Source organism: Elgaria multicarinata, chromosome 16 (assembly GCF_023053635.1).
Source record: "Elgaria multicarinata webbii isolate HBS135686 ecotype San Diego chromosome 16, rElgMul1.1.pri, whole genome shotgun sequence".
Taxonomy (NCBI): Eukaryota; Metazoa; Chordata; class Lepidosauria; order Squamata; family Anguidae; genus Elgaria; species Elgaria multicarinata.
The window spans coordinates 9,611,252-9,631,125 of record NC_086186.1 but is presented as its reverse complement, the minus strand read 5'-3'; the positions used below and the strand labels follow the sequence as shown (position 1 = coordinate 9,631,125).

Genomic DNA, 19,874 nt, shown 5'->3' with positions numbered 1-19,874 from the left:
CTCTGGCTGAGTTCGGACAACACACTAATCAACGGTTGTTTCCCATTCTGTTCCTATTAACCCCCCAACACACACACACCGGTTGATTAGAGTGTCAACCTGTATGTACACTGTATATGTGCGGACATTTAAACCTTGACTTGCGTTCTGCACTATTAACTGAGCCACACTTATTGACATGCTATAGGTGAGTTTTTAAACAAACGAAAATCCATTTCTGTCCATCGAATTGGCTGGATGGCCCAACAGGATTAAGAACAGTATCCTATGGCTTTCACATGCTGATAGAGACATATTAATAAAATAATAAGGTAATAATATCTTGCCACAGTTATCCAGGCTTTGTTAACATTAAAATGAGATCTCTAACGCATATCTAGTCAGAAATAAATCCTTCTGCCTTCATTCCCAAGGAAGTGTGTATAAGGTTGCAGTCTACAATGCACAAGATGTGGAGTTGTAGAATTTAAAATCAAAATTTATTATTATTTAAAATAGAAATGTCTTAAAGAAATAAAATAAAATTCAGGATTTCTCTGCCTCCCATCGCATCATGGGTATAGAACTGCTTCTCACTCAACCCAGTTTGCAAAGCACGGAAGCCCCTATGCATCTTGTGGTGCATCCACAATCCTATTCACACTTACCGAGTATGCATATTATTGCGCACTACACGACACACTACGGTACGCAGCTAACTTATTGCGCATGCCCAGAAAACCTCTCTATCTCTCTGCTGTTCTGTTCCGCTTTTCTCTCTCTCCCGAAGGGGGCGAGCCGAGGCCGCGTCCAACAGTCGCGCATGCGCTCTGCTCACCATAGCTTTCCCTCCCTGCTTTCTTGATGCGGTCACAAGGGGCGGGGGAAGTGTCTTTGTCACGTGGCAAAGGAACGCAGTTGCGTCGCGTGGGCCGCACTGCGCAGGCGCGGTGAGAGGTGGCGGCGGGGTGGGTGTGGGGGCGTCCTCCCGGAAGTGTGTGGTTTCTAAGGAGCAGGAAGCGGACCGCTGTGGGAACAGGTGCAGCGGACCTCAGGCCCTTGGACGAAGTGGCCATGTCGGCCTTCGACACGAACCCCTTCGCCGACCCGGTGGACGTGAATCCCTTCCAGGTAAGGCGAGCAGAACCGCTAATTCCCCTCCTGGTGGGGGTGGGGGGGCAAATGGCAGCGCCAGTGGCCAATCAGAGGCGGAGAGGAGGCCACGCCCTAAAGTGAGGGCGCCCCCTAAATTGTAGGGAGGGTCCCTTGTCCTCCCCCCCTCCCAGTCCCTCCATTGCAAAGGAGCCAAATGAAGGAACCAAATGAGAGTAGGGCAAGAAAGAGGTGTCCTGAGTTCAGTGGGTCATGTGAAGAGAGGCAAAGGGGGTCGGCAACTGGCGGCCCTTCAGCTGAACCTTGCCCCCTTTGCAAGGTCTGCCTGTCGCTCCTCTCCCCAGGCTGGTTGTCTTGTTTCTCGGCTGCCTCTTCTTTACATCTCTGCCAAGGAGCACAAAGTGGCTTATAGATGCCCCCCTCCCATTGTGTTGGGGGAAGGTGACAGGGCAAAGGCCAGCCGTGGAATCCCATGGCCAAGTAGGGCTTTGAGCCTGGGTATCTGCAGTCCTAGCCTGAGGCTAATCTCTGCACCACACTGGCTCTCAAACCAGACGCAAAAAGAAGGGCGGGGAATGGCTTAAGGAGGAAGGTTTGTAGCCCAGCTTAGGGCACATGTGTCCAGAAATAAGCCCCACTTCAGTGTTTGGTGAGGCTAACTCCCAGGTAATGACGCAGAGTGTTGTAGTCTGAGCGATTTTAGCTTCTCTTGGCCGTCCAGTTAGACTTTGGTACTATGCTGTGGCATCCCCCTGCAGAACCTCAGTACACTTTGTCTTTATAGTCTTTGGCATGATGCTTCCCTGCATATTTTTTTGTCCTGGCCTTGGCCTTTACTTAAGTGCAAGATGTATAGTGCTTGTAAGATTCAGGTACTTCGTTGTATGGAGTCATGCACTGCAAGAATGTTAATATTAGTGATCTAGCATAGAGTTCCTCCCTACGAAATGGTATGTTTCTACCAGCTTTGAGGTATATTTGCCATTACTTCCCCCTGCCTCGTCATTAAAAAAAAAAACCCAAATATGCCCAATTCTCTAGGGAATACTGTGAGTTGTAGGACTATCTTCTGTCTAAGCATGCATAGGATTAAGAGCATCAGAAGTGCAATGCTGGATCAGACCAAGGGTCCATCTAGTCCAGCACTCAGTTCTCATAGTGGCCAAACCAGATGCCTCTGGGAAGCCTACAAGCAACAGCACCATGTAGGATTGCGTCTTAAAGACATTAGAGGACACCATAAAGCTTTGAGTGGTACAAATCACATGAGCATTTCCAATGTTTATGATCAGGTACATGACAACGGAATGAAAGTTTTTCAGTGTCAGACTTGAGCTGTTAGGGGTGCATTCCTAAGAAATGCACCCCTAAGAAGAAAAGCCCTACAACTCCTAGAATTCACCAGCCAGCTGGGATTGCACCCTAGATAAATTTATTTAGACTACAGAACACTCAGAATCCCTATGATCAAAATGGGTTCTGTAGTTGGGCATTCCGTGCTAGCGTGGTGTAAATATTAGAGTGTTGGTCTTGGAGCAGGAAAGTCCACATGTAATCACATCTACTTGGATGGGTCAGTATCTTTCTCTTACCCTAGTCTGTTTCATGGATTTGATGTGAAGATAAAATAGAACAACTTCCATATATCCCACTCTTTCCTTTGAGGAAAGTAAGATGCAAATGTAAATGAGGAGGAGGAGGAGGAGGAAAGAGGAGCCAACAAGTGTAAATCTATTACTTTCAGTGAGATCCAGATGAGATGACTGGTTTTGTTTGTTTGTTTGTTTTGTTCCTTGTCGCACAGGGATAGTTCAGGGGGGTGAGTGGCAGCAACCATGAGACACCTTACCTACATATCCATGCTTCCTCTCTAGTTAGTCTCGGAAATAAGCCCTTCCTTAGAGAACCCTGCGGCTGGGAAGAAGAACTTTGACTCCATTGTTGTGGAGAAAAGGACTGTTTTTGAGTCCTGACACTTTTTCTTTTTAAAGGAGCCATAGTTCCTGTACTCTGGCCATTGTAACCATTTTCGTAATTACTTTAGCTTGTACCAGCCAGTTTGCTCCCGTTCTATTTCTGCTTATTACTCCTTCTCATAACATGATGGCGTGAGAATCAGGAGTGAAGCTTTGCAGTCGAGTAGCAGCTTCCCTCACTGAGCAGCTCTTTTTTTCTTTTTCTTTCCAAACTGGCACTAGAGTTTTGATAGTACACGGTGTTATCTCTTAAAGGGGGCAGAGTCACATGTGTGCACACTGTAACAGCTCTATTTAACTACATTTTTCTTTAGACTGAATCTGTAGGCAGAGACTTCTATCGCTTTATTCACACACAGTGCCTGTAGGCATGTTTTCAAATAATAAATGACAAACATAGCCATGTTTTTATTATTTATTTATTGCATTTTTATACCGCCCAATAGCCGAAGCTCCCCGGGCGGTTCACAAAAATTAAAACCAGTCAAAGTATAAAACAAACAGTACAAAAGCATGGTATAAAATACAATATAAAAGCACAACCAGGATAAAATCAGCAGCGGTGCAGAAATACAAATTTAAAACAGCAAAGTTAAAATTGACTTTATAGACTGTTAAAATGCTGTGAGAATAAAAAGGGCTTCACCTGGCGTCTGAAAGAATATGGTGTAGGTGCCAGGCGAACCTCCTTAGGGAGCTCATTCCACAGCCGAGAATGAGCTTCCTTTATTGCATTAGGCACCCTTTCGTGTTATGGGATAGACTTCAGTACTAATTGTGCCATTGTAATGTGCAGCAGTTGGTTTGGGAAATTGTCATTTCCTTGGATTATATATAATACCTTAAACTTTTTCCCCAAGTCCACTATTATTTTTCTATTAGTATGTTACCCTGTTTGACTCAAATTCTCCTGCACATTCACCCTGCCTGCCTACAACTGTTGGTATTTTGCTTTACAAGGGATGGACAAAATGAAAAACTGCTGCCCAATGGAAGCTTATGACGTAGCTAAGGTTCTGTTTTGACATGGAGGCTTCAGTGCTAAACACCTTTACTAGGGAGCCAGCCTGATTGAACAAAGTGGGACTGATCTCTGAGTAAGCATGCATAGGATTGCACAGTAAAGCCTGTTCTCTTTCTACCTGATCAATCAATCACAGATGCTGGGTTTGAGAGAATATAATTAGGGTTTATCTTGCCTCCCCGGGATTAAGTTCTCTAGAATCTGTCTTCAACTACAGGGTTCCTTCTGGAATCCATCATCATCAACATTTATGACTTTACCCATAAGTCATGGCACTCATAAATTAAAATGCATACTTCACAGGACAGATGATATATTTTGACGCCTGATTCTATGTGTGTTCACTCAGAATTCCCACTGAATTTAGGAATACATGCTGTCAAGGAAGTGTAGATAGAATTTCAACCTTACTCTGTCATAACCAGGAAGAGGGATGCCTTAAACCTGTGGTGAAGAAAATGCACTAGACTCTGCATGGATTAAGCCCAGCCACAACAAACACATCTGGAAATGGGGTGGGAAGCAATAGATTTTCAAAAAAACCTGTCCCCAGCACATAGGAAACATGTGTCTGTGTGTAGCATGACTTCTTTCTTTCTCTTTTCTGAAAGCCTGATTCGCATATCCATCTAGTCCTGCGATGGCTGCTGCGGTAGAGCACCTTCCCACAACAGGCTGTTCATGTGAACAGCTTGACATGCGGTTCCAGGGATTTCCGTACATCATTTTAAAGAAAGGGGTGGGGGGCTTCAAGGTGGAAAACCTTGGAACCAAGTGTGGGGTGCTGCTGACACACGAGCTTGCTGAGAGGAGAAGCCTCTGTCCGGTTCTATCTTCAAAAAGAAAAAACATCCATGCTACTGAAGGCATGTGTGAACCTGGCTCCTAAATCATGTCCTCTGCCTGCAGGGCGGACAGCACTTGCGGCTCCTCTCTTGGCAACAGGCAACAGTTGGTATAGAGAGGAAGCTGTTGAAACTCAGACGCAGCAAGCACAGGGATGAAGCAGTTGTTGCAATTGTGTAAGGCAACAGTGCATCTGGGGCAAAACAATTTTGTCCAGAATTAGCTGGCTTTCCAAAATATGCCGACTGCTGTGTGACGTATAGTGCGTTTCTGTTGAGTTATGGCTTTAGAAGCTGATTAGTTATGGCACAGACTGGGTTTCTGGCACATAACCTTTTGTGTTAAGTCTCTGTCTGGGCCTTCCAGAGACTGTCAGCCAAGTCAGCAAAGACGTGAATTAAGACAGAGATTTTTGTAGGTTAAAACAAACCTTTTACTGGCAAATAAATATATAATTTAGTTATGGCAGTACAGATACAAATACTTACAAACGGTCAGTCAATACAGCTCACATCAAGTTGGGTAAGGGACATGGAAGTAAGGTGAACATGAAAATACATTTACTTTTATAGACAACCTGTACAATGATGCAACTCCTTGAAACCCTTAATTGAAGACAAACAGTTAGACAATTATTCAGTTATGACACTCAATGTCCAGGTGTAGAGTTGACCTTTAAGTTTCTGCTGAGTCTTCTGTTCTTCCAGATCCTCAGCAATTAACAAAGCAATGGAAAACATAACCAAGATCCATTCCAGGATCCAACAGTTTCTTTCGCCCCGCTAAAAATTTGTCGGCGTTAAATTTATGAAACTAACGGGCATTGCAGGCATGTGGGACAAAGCATTTTGAGAGCCGTTTGGATTTTAGCAAAGCTGTATTGGCAGCTCTTTCCACTCTCTGGAGCATGTCTTTGTTTGTGAAGGGAGTTGGCAGTTAATTCTCAAGCCAGCCTCTTAAACTTGGTGACTTGGGTGTGTGTGTGAAGGGCAGTGTCCTAATGGTGCAAACATTGGGGTCTGAAACACATAACAGGATGATCCAAAGGCTTCTCTTTGGTGTATTAACCTCCTTTTCCAAGCCACAGGCTGTTCAGGAAGTTACAGCGATAAACTCCCATCTAAAACAAACTTTTTTTTTTCACAAACAGCTGATGCAATTCACAAGCCCTTTAAAACAAGGATCCAAGACTTCAACAAAGCTGATGATAGTGTAGAGACCTTTCTAGTTGTTCTAGCTATTGAAAGATGTTTTTCAACATTCTTCTTCTCGCTCTATGGTGTTGAGCATTCCTTTTGTATTTAAAAGCAGAAACAACATTTTCTAGGGCTGTAACCATTCATAGATTTCAAGCTTTAAAATGCACTTGTGTAAGCTCTTAGTTCCTCCTTTTGTTCTTCTTCCAAAAATCAAATTATTTTGCGATTTGTCCAAATCATTATCAAGGGAAGCATAGTCAAATCAAATGATGAATAAAGCATAATCGAATGGCAAATGTGAACAAAATGGTGCCCTCCCGATGTGTTGGACTGCAGCTCCCTTAATTCTCAGCCAGCACGTTCAGGGAACCAGGTTGGGGAATCTCTGAAGTAGAGATCAGCCATCCGTAGTGACATTTCTGAGTCCTGGGGCTTTGGCATCACTTCTGTCTCCCATGCTTGCAGATAGAAAGTAAACTGGGAAAATCCGGAGAGCCTCTACCAGTCTTTGCAGGCAAAGACTGTGCCAGATGGACCAACAATCTGACTTGGTGCAAGGCAGCTTCCTGTGTTCCGCAGCAGACAAGATTTTCAAAGCTAAACTGCTGATGGCAGCATTGACTCTGCAAGTTGGCTCTAAAGTAGAATTGGCTTGCATTTTGCAACAGGAAACAAAGCATCTTCATCATGTTCTCTGGAACTCTCCAGCTAAACCTCCCTTCGGCCTGCAGCTGTGCCGTGAGGTCCGCCCAGCTTACTTTCTAGGGTACGGTTGGACAATTCGTGCCCTCCAGATGTTTTGGCCTATGACCCCATCATCCTAGACAGCATAGCCAACAGTGAGGGGAATTGTAGGCCAGAACACCTAGAGGTCCACAAGTCTCTGCCACACTCACCCACACTGTTGTAAAGAATGTGTGCACATGCTGGAGACTGCCTCACCCCAAAGAGGCTCGCAAGTTTCTGGTTCATCATGCACCTGATGTGGTAGCCACAGCTCTTGCGAACATTTTGAGAATCTTACTGGGTCCCCTTAGTTTTATTTCTGGATACCTCTGTGTCTCCACCTCTGATTCTGCAAGGAAAAGGAATGTGCAGCACACTCCTGCCTGTGCTTACTTGGAATTGAGTCCCATTGTGCTAAATGCGCATGCTCCCTAGTAAGAGTGTGCGTGTGTGTGTGTGTGTTAGACTTGAGACTCCACCTGTTCCTTTCACCTGTTCTCCCTTCCTGCAGTGATTCACTAGGTTGTGCAACAGCAGGCTCAGCCTGGGAGTGTCAGAATCGAGGCTGTTTGCCTGAAGTTACTCATTAAACAGGCGCTTGATGTACGCAGATGAAAGCCGAGATGACACTAGATTATCACCCAAGCCTGTCCCAAAGTCTTGCAATTGCAGCCCGGACTCTCCTTTCTCGCTCGCCCAGCTTGATAACAATATATTTGTTTGTTAGTTTGCTCGTCTGAGTCCAAATAGTTGAATCTGATACATGCTTGGCACGCTTGGATTTATGACAAGTTTCTGGATTATGCCCCATGGCTGTAAATGAAACAGCTGAGAACGAGAGATTCTTCCTACGAACTTGGGACTTTCAGCCAGGCAGGGTTTGGAGTAGCAAAGTTCCGCAGTGTGCGTTCTGCCCGCATGCGGCAGGGCCTTCAAACTTTGCAGAAGTGCTGCATTGATCCAGTGGAAAAGGGGCTCCTGTGCTGCTACTCCAATACCTAAAGCAGGAGTAAGCAACATGGTTCTCACATGCACAGTATGTCCCCAGACACCTTCCTTGGTGTTCACCGAAACACCCGATTACTCCCAACTTTTATTTTAAAAATATGTTAAAATTTCCTTTCTGGCAGCTGTTTTCCTTCAAAGCCAAGTGGGAGCCTCTGGCTGCTGCCACTTTAATTTCCCGTGAATGCCTCTGGGCAGGCTTCTTGTACTTTCGGACAAGCCACGCCCACCTCCAGCCATTTTGTGGTTGTGCTCAGGAGCGTTTCTCAAATTTCCAAATAGGCCCAGTGCCCACCAGCCCAAAAGTTATCCACCCATTGGTCTAAAAGGCACCTCTTTCTGCAACACTTCTTGCCTCTATCCTAATCTCTGCAGATTATTCATTTCAGGGGTGTTGTGGAGTCAGGGCTTGGGGGGCGGGGACTTTTTGATTACCAGGGTCATTGAAATCTGCTGTTACACATGCTGTCTATGTGCTGCTCATGTAACTCCTGTAAAGAGCAATGCACACTGTTAGCAGGGCATAAGTAATAATGATGTATGGTTAAGGAGGAATGTGGATTTTGTGTTTTCCTTCCATGTTAAGAGCCACTAACACCACTGAAGTGGATTTAGAGGATCATCCCTCTGTGTGGGAGTGAGCAGGCATCTTTTCAAGGAACATGGCCATTGACGGCCAGATTGAACGAATAAGGTGCAGCCATGCAAGTCTGATTAACCTGTGTGCACACCAAGGTTGTTTTATTTATTTATTGCATTTCTATACCGCCCAATAGCCGAAGCTCTCTGGGCAGTTTACAAAATTAAGACAATTCAAGTATAAAACAACAGTATAAAACCATAATATAAAATACAATATAAAAGCACAACCAAGATAAAAACCGCAGCAATGCAAAAATACAAATTTAAAATACAAATTTAAAAATCAGTTTATAGACTGTTAAAATACTGGGAGAATAAAAAGCTGTGTTCTCATTCACCGTTGTTCTCCTCCCTTTTTCAGGATCCCTCCGTTACACAGCTGGCAAACGCTAACCAAGGTGGCCTGGATGAATTCAATCCCTTCTCTGAGAGCTCTCGGCTGGTAAGTGCAGCATTGGATTCAGTATCCTGTTAGCTAGCATGTTTGATTTTAGGGGTGTTGAGAAGCTTTCCACTCAGAACTGGAGGAGGCAGGAGTGCTTCATCGTCTTGGGCCAGGAGTGTTTCATTGTTCCTGGGTACAAAGCTCTCCCTGCAAGCAGAACAACTAGTATAGCAGGAGCTAGAACCTTTTCTCTTGGCATGCTAGGGTGTGTGTGTGTTTAAAGAGGTGTGTGTGTGTGAGAGAGAGAGAGAGAGAGAGAGAGAGAAATTGCACCCCTATCAGAAGCCTTGATTACTTCCTTGGGATTCTTTTTTTAAAATTTAATTTAATTTATTAAACTCTATTTAACAAAGCGGTTTAAAAAAGTAAAATATATATATAAAAACATACAAGTCAGACAGCGTTTCTAATAAATACACAAACACGATTTCTGTAGATGCCGAACCGAGCTTGTTTCCTTCAATTTACTGTGGTCAGAGGAAGATTTGTTAAACCAGAGTTGGATGCCACATCTGTACCATTGATATAATCGAGAAAAGGAGACCATATTTCGTTGAATGGGTCATAGCTAAGTTGGCCCAACGAGACTCTGCGGTGGTAGGTTAATTTTTCAGAGCAGGCTATATGCCACACTTTCCCACCTTGGGATTCTTCTACCACCTCATACTGCTGCATGCATTGGTCAGTCCAGAGTGAGCTACTGCCACTGGGAAGGGACCTTTTGAGTCCTGTAAAAGGGGCTGCCAAAAGGGCAAGCAATATTTTAGGGCAGTGGTTCCCAGTTAGCTAAGTACTGCGGACCTCTTGTTTTTCAAATGCCAAGCCATGGACCCCCTACTTTTGAAAAATTTGTTATCTCTATGGTAGTTACCTGTGCGAGGCAATTTTTTGAAGAAAATAAGGGTGGCCCCTAATAAGCAAAGGTATACTAAAAAAAAAGACCATAAAATTTGTGATATTTGTGATATTACCATGCAAAAATGACAATGATTTAGTTAGGAATATAAAGACGAATTTAATTTTACTAACGTCTAGTTTACAATTGAACAAATTATGACTTGTCTAGCAGCTACGAAACCTAAATGTGATGGGAGAAATCATGCCTCTTTTTGTCCCGAACAATCCCTTCCACATCCGGTTCAATATTCCCTACTTTTAATCTCAAATCTGGATCAGCATCGAGCCGATTTCTATGCTTGTTCTTCAAAGATATATGGAACAAAAGAGAACCAGATGTTTCAAAGCTTTTTCACCTAACTTATTATAATCAGGAAAAACCTTCACCCAGAATTGATCCAGTCTATATTCTTTGAAAAATGATTTCAATGAACCATCACAAGTCACGTCGACGAGTGCATCTTGCTCTTCCGCAGACAGAGTTGTTGGTTGTACATCACCACATTCAAAAGGATTCCTTCTCCATGAGTTTTCAGGATTAGGTGCAGGGAAGTAATCTCTGAAACTAGTCACAGGTGCTCAGTGATGTTATATTTTACTTCTGGTAGGAATTGGTCATCAGTGGACTCCAGAAATGAATGGTGAATATGTGAATGGTGCCACGGACCCCCTGGGTGGGTTACACGGACCACCAATTGGGAACCACTGTTTTAGGGGTTTATTCTGATGCTCCTCTCGCAACCGTCTAACATTTTGCCTCTCTTGTCTAGACGAACGCAGGCCAGACTGTCCCGGCAACGCAGCCCGGCGGGCCTTCGCAGCCTGCGGTGCTGCAGCCGTCTGTGGAACCCACTCCCCAGGTAGTGCACCCCTCTTTATCCTCCCTTAATATTGCGTTGCATCCCTGAAGAGCTCCGTTTGCGGCAGCCAGGACCGTCTTAAGTACTGATTAGCATTGTGCTTCTTAATAGTTCTCTTTACAGATAACTGGGAAAGGGTCCTGTATAATTTTACTTTGGATTTGTGTCTCTCTGGGACTGGGGGGAGGGTTGTGTTATAAGCGTGCGACCTGCGACCCAAGATCTCGTTTAGTTCCGATCAACATGGGACATTCTACGAACACAGAAAGTTGCCTTTTGCTAAGTCAGTCTGTTGGTCCATCTAGCCCAGTATTGTCAACACTGATTGGCAGCCATGGCTCTCCAGGGTTTCAGGCAGGATTCCTTCCTAGCCCTACCTGGAGATACCAGGGATTGAACTTGGGTCCTTCTGCATACAAAGCTCTATTATTGAGCCACAGCTCTTCCTTTAGCTGCCACTCACTTGGCTATGGTCTCTCAATCTCTAATATTCCCCTGCTGGTCCATACATCTCTGCCAATCCTATACTGTTCCTCCCGTTGCAAAGCCATTTGGGGGCAGGGGGTTCACCTTGTTCCTGAAATTGTTTCCTTTCCTTGGCCTTCTGCCAATCTCACCCATGCTTCCGTCAGGACCCTGCTTCTCAGCCTACTGCGACCTTATCTCTGACCTTCCTGTAACTTAAGTTCTCTGTCTCCCGGGATTTCTCTTCCTCCTTGCATTTCAGTCCTCAGCTGCTCTGTCTGCCTTGCAGCTTTGCCCCCACTCCACCCTGCACCAAAATCTCCTTGTCTCCCGAAGCCCTGCGTAACACCTTCCCTATCAAACTGCCTTCTGCCTTCTCCCCAAAGCAACTACTTGTCAGCATTCTGTTGTTGACGCCTTTTCTTCTTCGGAGTTAAAGTGTTTGTGAACATTCCGTGCAGCACAGTGTTTAAAAGCAGGGTTGTTTGAACACACAAAGCTGCTTTTATATTGAGCTGGGCTAGTCCATTGGCCCGTCTAGCCCAATATCGCCTCATTAATAGACACTGCTATGAGTGGAAGTAGCTCTCCAGCACTGTTGGGGATTAGTTTTGGGTCTTTCTGCATGCCGAGTATATGCTCTGCCACTGAACTTTGGCCTTTCCCCAAAGTTATTAAGGGATACAAGTTTGTAAACAGAAGATAAATGGCAGGGAAAGAGTGCAAGCCCTTGAGCGATGTGGTGTCTCTATAATAAAAACAATTTATTTATTACATTTTTATACCGCCCAATAGCCGAAGCTCTCTGGGCGGTTTACAAAAATTAAAGTCATGAAGAGCATAAAAAACCCAACAATTTTAAAACACGAATACAAAATACAATATAAAAAGCACAACCAGGATTAAAACCACACAGCAAAAATTGATATAGGTTGAAATATGGAATTAAAACAGCGAAGTTTAAATTTAAGTTAAATTAAGTGTTAAAACAACCAAGCCCGTAGAGGAGAACAGCCTTGCCCAATCTGGTGCACTCCAACTGCTTTGGACTACAGCTCCCAGCAGTCCTGACCATGCTGGCTGAGGCTTATGGGAGTTGAATTCCAGAACTTCTGGAGGGCTCCACCTTGGGGAATACTGAGGTAGAGCAACAGTCTTAGCTGGGACGGCAGTGGGCATGATGGCAGTGAGTTTGCCCTACCCTCCAAATAAAGAAATCTGAATCGCAATTTGCTTTTGTTATCGGCTGTCTTGGTTTATATTGCATTCGCTGCCTTAAGAGTCCCTCGAAAGCACCCAGTGGGAGAGGCCTCTGAGGCCTCGGTGTGATTTTGTGCATGTGTTTGTGTTTCTCCTCTTTCTCCAACCCTCCCCTGCCTTTTGCATGCCTCACTTATCTAACCCCTTACGAGCGTTAGTAACGTAGTTCCAGCGAGCGATCAGGCAGAGCCCCGTCCTGCGAGCGTAGACACAGCGTAGTTGTGTGTTGCAGTTGCTGCTTAGACAGGCCAGCAAGTACCTGACTCCTAAGTTCATCTCGGCAAGCTCAGAACGTTCAGAGAGGCAGAGGTTGCTAGCGGAAGACGGCAGCTCTCAGAGTAACCACCAGGTAATGAAAAGGAAGGGTAGGGAAACCAGCAGGAAGGCGAGGGAGTCTGATGCATTTCCTTCCGAATACCTGCGATAGGGATCACTGCCTCCTCTGAGCTGGTTCTCTTCTCAGAATGGGGGAGGTGGCTGTATTTACGCTTGTATTTCCCCGGGTTCCGCCTTCAATTTCCTTTCTATGTTTATGGACCACTTAGCCTTGCTTTTTGCTCCAAGATAATGGTCGTCTTCTGATGTTCAGCATTGTTTTGCAAAACCTTTGAAACGAGTAACCAGAAAAACATAACAAAAACAAGACCTTTGCAAGGGAATGGGGTTTTTTTAAAACAAACAAACCAGAAATACTAATGGAAGTTTCCACAACTGCAGCTCTAAAATATTGTATTCCGGGCATAATCAGGGGGTTCCAGAAGCGAACACGGCTGCAGTTTTGTTGAAAACCGTGATGCCCGGCCTTCCTCAAAGCGCACGATTGCTCAATGCATCCCGAGATTTTGAGCTTTTAAAAAAAAAGGTTTCTAGACCTCATTGGCTTCTAGGAAAAGAATTGAAAGCATGGGTTTGCGATCTAAAAGATTAAACTCCAAGAGGAGATTTAACTCTGCCTTTTCTGACCATTCTTTAGCATCTTTCTGTCGGATGGTGCTGAGTCTGCTTAGCAAGCCCAGCAGTTTGCCTTAGTGATGCTTTGGGTTGTCAGAAAGTAAGAGCTCTTCACTAGTGACTTCTTTTCATACCTCCCCACCCACAGAATACATATACGTGGGCTGCGGTCCTATACACAACTTGAGACTCCGTTCCAATCAACTCAAGAGAAGTTACTTCTTAGTTGCCATATATAAGATTGCACTGCTAGTATGGCCCTTTTCTCTTCGTTAGAGACTCCACTGCCTTTGCCTCGAACGGCGAGTTTTTAATAACCTCTGATTGTTTTTATTATTTTTCGTCCGCGTAGTCTGTTGCCTCAGCAGCACAGGCTGGGCTCCTTCAGCAGCAAGAAGAGCTGGAAAGGAAAGCAGCGGAGTTGGACCGAAAGGAGCGCGAGCTACAGAACAGCGCAGCGGGCTTCACCCGTGAGTACGGACTTCGGAAACCTCTTCCATGTGAAAGCTTTTGAGAGCACCTTTTAATTATAGCGGGAGAGATCAGTTCAATCCAAGGTGGTTTCCAGCAGGGCAGTTCTTGGGTCTCGGAGGCTTGCGTTAGTGTAAAAACCTGGAGGGGGTGGTGTAGCAGTCTGCTCGAAACCTGACCCACCTCGGCGCTCTTGGAAGCAAGGCACGGTTTGTGCGCAGTGGTGTGCTGTGCTGGCCCAGCAGATTCCACCGCAACGTAGGAAGCTGCCAAAGAACCTAAGCAGCTGCCTTCTACCAAATCAGAGGCTGTTTTCTATCTTAGGCCAATACTGTCTACTCTGATGACAGGGGATCTCGTAGAATCATAGAATAGTAGAGTTGGAAGGGGCCTACAAGGCCATCAAGTCTAACCCCCCTGCTCAATACAGGAATCCACCTTAAAGCATCCCTGACAGATGGCTGTCCAGCTGCCTCTTATGTGGGAGAGCCCACAAGCTCTGTAGTTCATAGAATCATAGAATAGCAGAGTTGGAAGGGGCCTACAAGGCCATCGAGTCCAACCCCCTGCTCAATGCAGGAATCCACCTTAAAGCATCCCTGAGAGATGGCTGTCCAGCTGCCTCTAGGGTGGGCCCACCACCTGGGTCATGGGTTCCATTGTCGTACTGCTCTAACAGTCAGGAAGTCCAGCTGCCTCTTGTGTGGGAGAGCCCACAAGCTCTGTAGTTCATAGAATCATAGAATAGAAGAGTTGGAAGGGGCCTACAAGGCCATCGAGTCCAACCCCCTGCTCAATGCAGGAATCCACCTTAAAGCACCCCTGACAGATGGCTGTCTTGCTGCCTCTAGAAGGCCTCTAGGGTGGGAGAGTCCATGATCTCCTTAGGTCATTGGTTCCATTGTCATACTCCTCTAACAGTCAGGAAGTTTTTCCTGCTGGCCAGCCTTCTTTCCCATCCCCTTCTCTCTGGTTCTTTTAACTGAGGATGGTGGGGATTGAACCGGGGCCCCTCGGTATGAGAAGTGTGTGCTCTGCCGCTGAACTACAATCCCTCTCCAGGCTGCGTTCCACAGCAGAGAAGCTCTTCCATTTCCGCTGCACGCAAACGGCTCTTCACCGTGAGCAGGCTCCAGTGGAGTCGGACGTCGGGAAATTCTCTCACCGCTCAATGTGTAAATCATGTCTTAAGTATCAATGGGGTTGTTCAGTAGCGTAAATAACTACAAACGAGCTGTCAGCCTGCTCTCCCCCAGGTGGACCTACTGGCTGCTGGAACAATGGGTGTAACAAGCTTCTGGCTCTGGAGGAATTGTTGCTCACCAAAGATGATTAACCAATCCAGCCTTGCAGGTGGTTGTGGTGCCTATACTGAGCTTGCTTGATGAGTTTTCTGCGTATCCCCGTCACATCAGTATTGCTCACCCCAACCTTGGGTGTTTGTAGTTGGGTCTAAAATTGTGTGCGCTGGTGGTCACATACTGTAGGTTGCAGAACCTCCGTTCTGCAAGACAGACTTGTTATTCTTTTATGGAGTGTCCGATTTCATTTTAAAGATGGCAAGTTTCTAGTCCTCAGGGTTGTGGAGGAAAACCTGAAAAATATATGGGCTGATTCACACAACTCGCTAACCAGTGGTTGAATGTGAGTTGTTTTGAACTGAGGTTGTTTGTTGAACCTCAGGGTTATTGCGTTGTCTGAACGCAGCCAGGCTGACTTGTTACCCATGCATTGTGGCTTATTTTCTCAAGCAAGCCACATTGAGAACCCATGGGTTGTTGTTCAGGGTGGTTAACAAGCCAGATTGCATGGTTAACAAGCCACCCTAGTTACATTCAGACAACCGATAACCCACCCTGAAGAAAACGTGCTGCGTTCAACATACTAACCCCCACAGCTCAACAATCAGCCTTCAGTTGAAAACAATCCACATTCAACTGCTAAGTGTGAGTTAGCGTCTTGCGTAAATGCAGCTGTGGTCTGTTAAATAGCAAAGGAAGCTTACAGTAGCTGGGCGTTTCCTCTGTAGAGGAGGGAGTGTCTCCCCGTGTGTTCTGCATGCCTGTATCCTGTGGTGTTCCAAAACCCACAGGTCTCCTTTCTCATCAGACTTCTCAAGTTCTTTTTCTGAAAGTTTCCATACACAAAAATAATCCATGCAAAATTAAGTTTTGTGTTTTGGGGTATTGGGCTCTTGTTTGTCTGAGAGCCAGAATTGAGTTCGCTCTAGAATCAAATATCGTTTCACCATGTCATCCTAGTCTTACCCCCAACCAGCCCCAAAACACCCTGTAGGCCATTATGTGTAGTGAAGAAATCAGGGAAGCCCTTCTGGAAACTTCTCTTTCCTCTCTCCTCCCAGCACGGCAGAACAACTGGCCTCCACTTCCAAAGGCTTGTCCATTCAAGCCATGTTTCTATCAAGACTTCTCTGCAGACATCCCGTCTGACTATCAGCGAACTTGCAGGATGCTCTACTACCTGTGGATGTGTGAGTTAAACTGGTCAGGGGTGGCCAGAAAAACCCTCTTCAGGGGAGAGAAGCAATGATCGTGGGCCTGTATTTTTGATTCTGCAAGAACCACAGTATCCAGTTATGTCTGAACCAGGAAATTACAGGAACAAGCTAGGATCTTAAACCGCACTTGAAAGTTGCTTGAAGGTCCTGGCTTGTTCCGAACATGGTAACCGTAATTTCCGAGTTCAGACGTCATGGGACACTGTGGTTCATTGACGACTTCCTGACTCTGGAGGGGGGAGAGGAGGCAGTATAAGGACGGATCACACGAGCAAAATACTTGTGCATATCTATGCAGCTTAGTAAGCTGAGATCTGATTAATCAAACCAGGCAGGCGTCAAAATGAGCTGTGCCAATGAAGTAAATGGGTCGTCTTTCGCACAGTGTACACTGACTGCTGAAGATGGATATTACTGCAGAATTTGAAATCCTTTTTGACGCGGCTGCCCCCAACGCAAGCACCATTTTGCCTGTTTCTCGTTCATGGATCTCCTACAGAAGTTCATGGAAGCTTCGGCTCTTTATGAGGGTCGTTTTACTGTTTGCTGATGGTGTTTTTTGTAATTACTGTTACTTTGGGCAGTTCACTCGGTTACCCTGCTACTAAACCTGCTTGCCTGCCTGGCGTGGTTCACGGTTGAGTCCGAGAGAGGAGTAGAATTCGGCCTGTCCATCCTGTGGTTGGTTTTGTTCACCCCCTGCGCTTTCCTCTGTTGGTATCGGCCAATTTACAAGGCTTTCAGGCAAGTAGTACGTCCCACACTGGGGTGGGGCGGGGGCGGGGAACCACGTGGTCTGACCTGGGTCATAACAGGAGCTGGGTTGTCAGGCTCTGCTTGTTCCTCAGGCGTAGAATCCACATCTGCATCCCCTTCTCGCAATCTCTTGGGAATTAGAAGGCGGGATATGTGGTGCTAGTGAAAAGAGTCTTTATTTTTTACTTTTCTTGGGGCCTTGCTAGACCTGCCGGCTTACGCCGGCAGGGAGGCGGGGCCGAGGCGCGCTGAAGTTAGCGCGCCTCCCCCAGGCTACCAGACGCACGACGCGCAGGGAAGTCGCGTCCCTGCGGCGTCCGCCATTTTTTTTTTAATTTTAAAGGGGCCGGGTGCGGCCCGAAGACTCCGGAGAGGTAAGTGGGTTTTGGGGGGGGGGGTTACCGGGGGGGGGCGAAGGCTGGGAGGGTGGGTGCCAGGGTGGATGGCACGGGGGGAGGGCGGGTGCGATCGCGCTGCGCGCCACCCGGGCAATGCACCCGCCCTCCCCCCGTGCCATCCACCCTGGCACCCACCCTCCCAGCCTTCGCCCCCACCCCCCGCCGATGGGCACAGCGCTACTATAGGCGCTGTGCCAGGTCCGCGGCTTTTCGTGGCTCCTCGCGAGTAAGCGAGGAGCCGTGAAAAGCTGCGGAAGTCCCTAGACGTTCCCCAGCTCCGGCCTGAGGCTGGAGCTGGGGAAAAGGCGCGCCATAAGCGAATTCGCTTATGGCGCATTGGAGGAGGCCTCAGCGCGGCCTGTCTCCGGATTCCCCTGTGCGTCATCTGGACGCACAGCAGGGAAGCCGGGACAGAAGGCGCGCTAAGGCCTCGTCTAGGAAGGCCCTTGTTAAAAAGGTTATTTTAAAAACCTTCACGAATAGCCCAACGTTTCGGATGGTGTCAATCCTTCTTCAGGGCCTGTATTTAACACAGCATGTATATGTGTATTAGTATTTAATTACAAACTAAGAAATATGCGTAACCAAATACAACAGGGACAATACCATTACATAAGAGTTGTTAGAGCATTATGATATTTATCTCTATAGGATATTGACATAATGCTCTAACAACTCTTATGTAATGGTATTGTCCCTGTTGTATTTGGTTATGCAGATTTATTAGTTTGTAATTAAATACTAATATACACATACACATAATGTGTTAAATACAGCCCCTGAAGAAGGATTGACACCATCCGAAACACTGGGCTATTCGTGAAGTTTTTTAAAATAACCTTTTTAGCAAGAAAAATAAAAATATAAAGAATCTTTTCACCAGAGCCAGCGTCTCTCTCCTTTTGCACACACTTTTGGTGCTTCTCCCTCCAACCCATTTTTGGGATATGTAAACAAACAGTTGGGGAGGGGAAGAGGGTTTTTTGTGGTCATAGAATCATAGAATAGTAGAGTTGGAAGGACCCTAGAAGGCCATCTAGTCCAACCCCCTGCTCAATGCAGGAGTCCACCTTAAAGCATCCCTGACAGATGGTTGTCCAGCTGCCTCTTGACAACCATCTGTCAGGGATGCTTTAAAGTTTGCATCTCAGCCTGCTGCCACGGATCGCTGAGTGTTGTGTAATTCCCTCAGTCCCTGCCTTGTGAGAGAGGTTAGGCTAAGGCAGGGGTGGGCAATTTTTGGAGGTCTGAGGCTCATTTTTGCCCCCACTCCTCCAGTCCCCTTGTAGGTTATGTGTTACCGGGTAACTCAGAATGAATTTAAAGTTGGGGGGGGGGGGGGATTCAAGGAAAAATAAGCTGCAAAGCACCCAGAAGGTCAATTTTAGCTTGTTTGCATGCAGTGTTGAGCCTTTTAGGGCTTTGTAGAGCAATAGAGGATTACCCTGTGGTGTGGTGGGGGAGTAGCGTACAGGCCACACTGGGGGTGGGGGGTGGGGCAGGATGGCGGTGACCTGGGAGGAACATGGGTGGGGGGTGGGGGGTGGCAGCAGCCTGTGGTTAAGGGATGGGATCTTGCCAAAGGCCACCAGGTCAGGTGTATAGCTCAGCAATGGTCTGAACCTGAGTTTCCTGTACCAAATCCGTGGATAGATGTCTTTATTAATTGGCAACTGGCAATTCCTGACCAAAACAAGACCAGATAAAGCCATCCAGAGTAAATCAATCTGTGTGTGTGTGTGTGTGTGTGTGTGTGTGTGTGTGTGAGAGAGAGAGAGAGAGAGAGAGAGAGAGAGAGAGAGAGAGAGAGAGAGAGAGCGCACATTGCTTTGGTGTCATGTTTATCCATGGGCACAAAAAATGAGGACTCATTCGGATAGCTGGGAGCGCTCACTTGCAAGTCTATGCAGATTGCTCCCTTCTATTATTAAGAGTCATGGCAGCATGAAACTGGGCTGTATTATAGTGGGGCGCTGCAGTCTTGGTGGGTAACCTTGTAAGTGAGGAATAAGAGAGTGGGCATTTCGAAAGGAGCAGCCCAGGATTGGAGGAAAGCCTTCTGGGTAGGAGCAGGGAAGGGAAAACCTTTTGGCAGGGCTAAAAAGGGGGTGGGGCAACTTGCCTCCCTGCCTGTCTTGGCCACCCATGTCTTAAAGGCACAGCTGTACTGAAACTGTCCAGCTCTCTGCTGGGAGAACAGCGCTGCTTGGCTGCAGAACCTGCCTGCCGATTCCGTACGCCACACAGGATCTAGCACAGGGGCGAGCAACTTGTGGCCATCGAGACGTTTGGGCCAAGAATTCCCATCATCTCTCACCGTCGGCTGTACTGATGGGAGTTGTA

The 19,874-nt window shown here is 46.5% G+C and overlaps 1 protein-coding gene across 2 annotated transcripts in view; it reads left to right on the top strand.

Moving 5' to 3' along the window:
* Window positions 1–962: 962 nt before the first annotated feature.
* The window catches only part of SCAMP2 (secretory carrier membrane protein 2), a 28,022-nt gene continuing 9,110 nt past the window's right edge, over window positions 963–19,874 (top strand). For both annotated transcript variants that reach the window (XR_010026186.1, XM_063142199.1), the window contains exons 1-6: window positions 963–1,110; window positions 8,872–8,952; window positions 10,623–10,712; window positions 13,741–13,858; window positions 16,222–16,350; window positions 16,962–17,121. Coding sequence is in view for 1 of the 2 variants with exons in the window: in XM_063142199.1 (XP_062998269.1) it covers window positions 1,054–1,110; window positions 8,872–8,952; window positions 10,623–10,712; window positions 13,741–13,858; window positions 16,222–16,350; window positions 16,962–17,121 (635 nt within the window). In the remaining variant the exon portion in view is untranslated. The remainder of the gene's footprint in view (window positions 1,111–8,871; window positions 8,953–10,622; window positions 10,713–13,740; window positions 13,859–16,221; window positions 16,351–16,961; window positions 17,122–19,874) is intronic.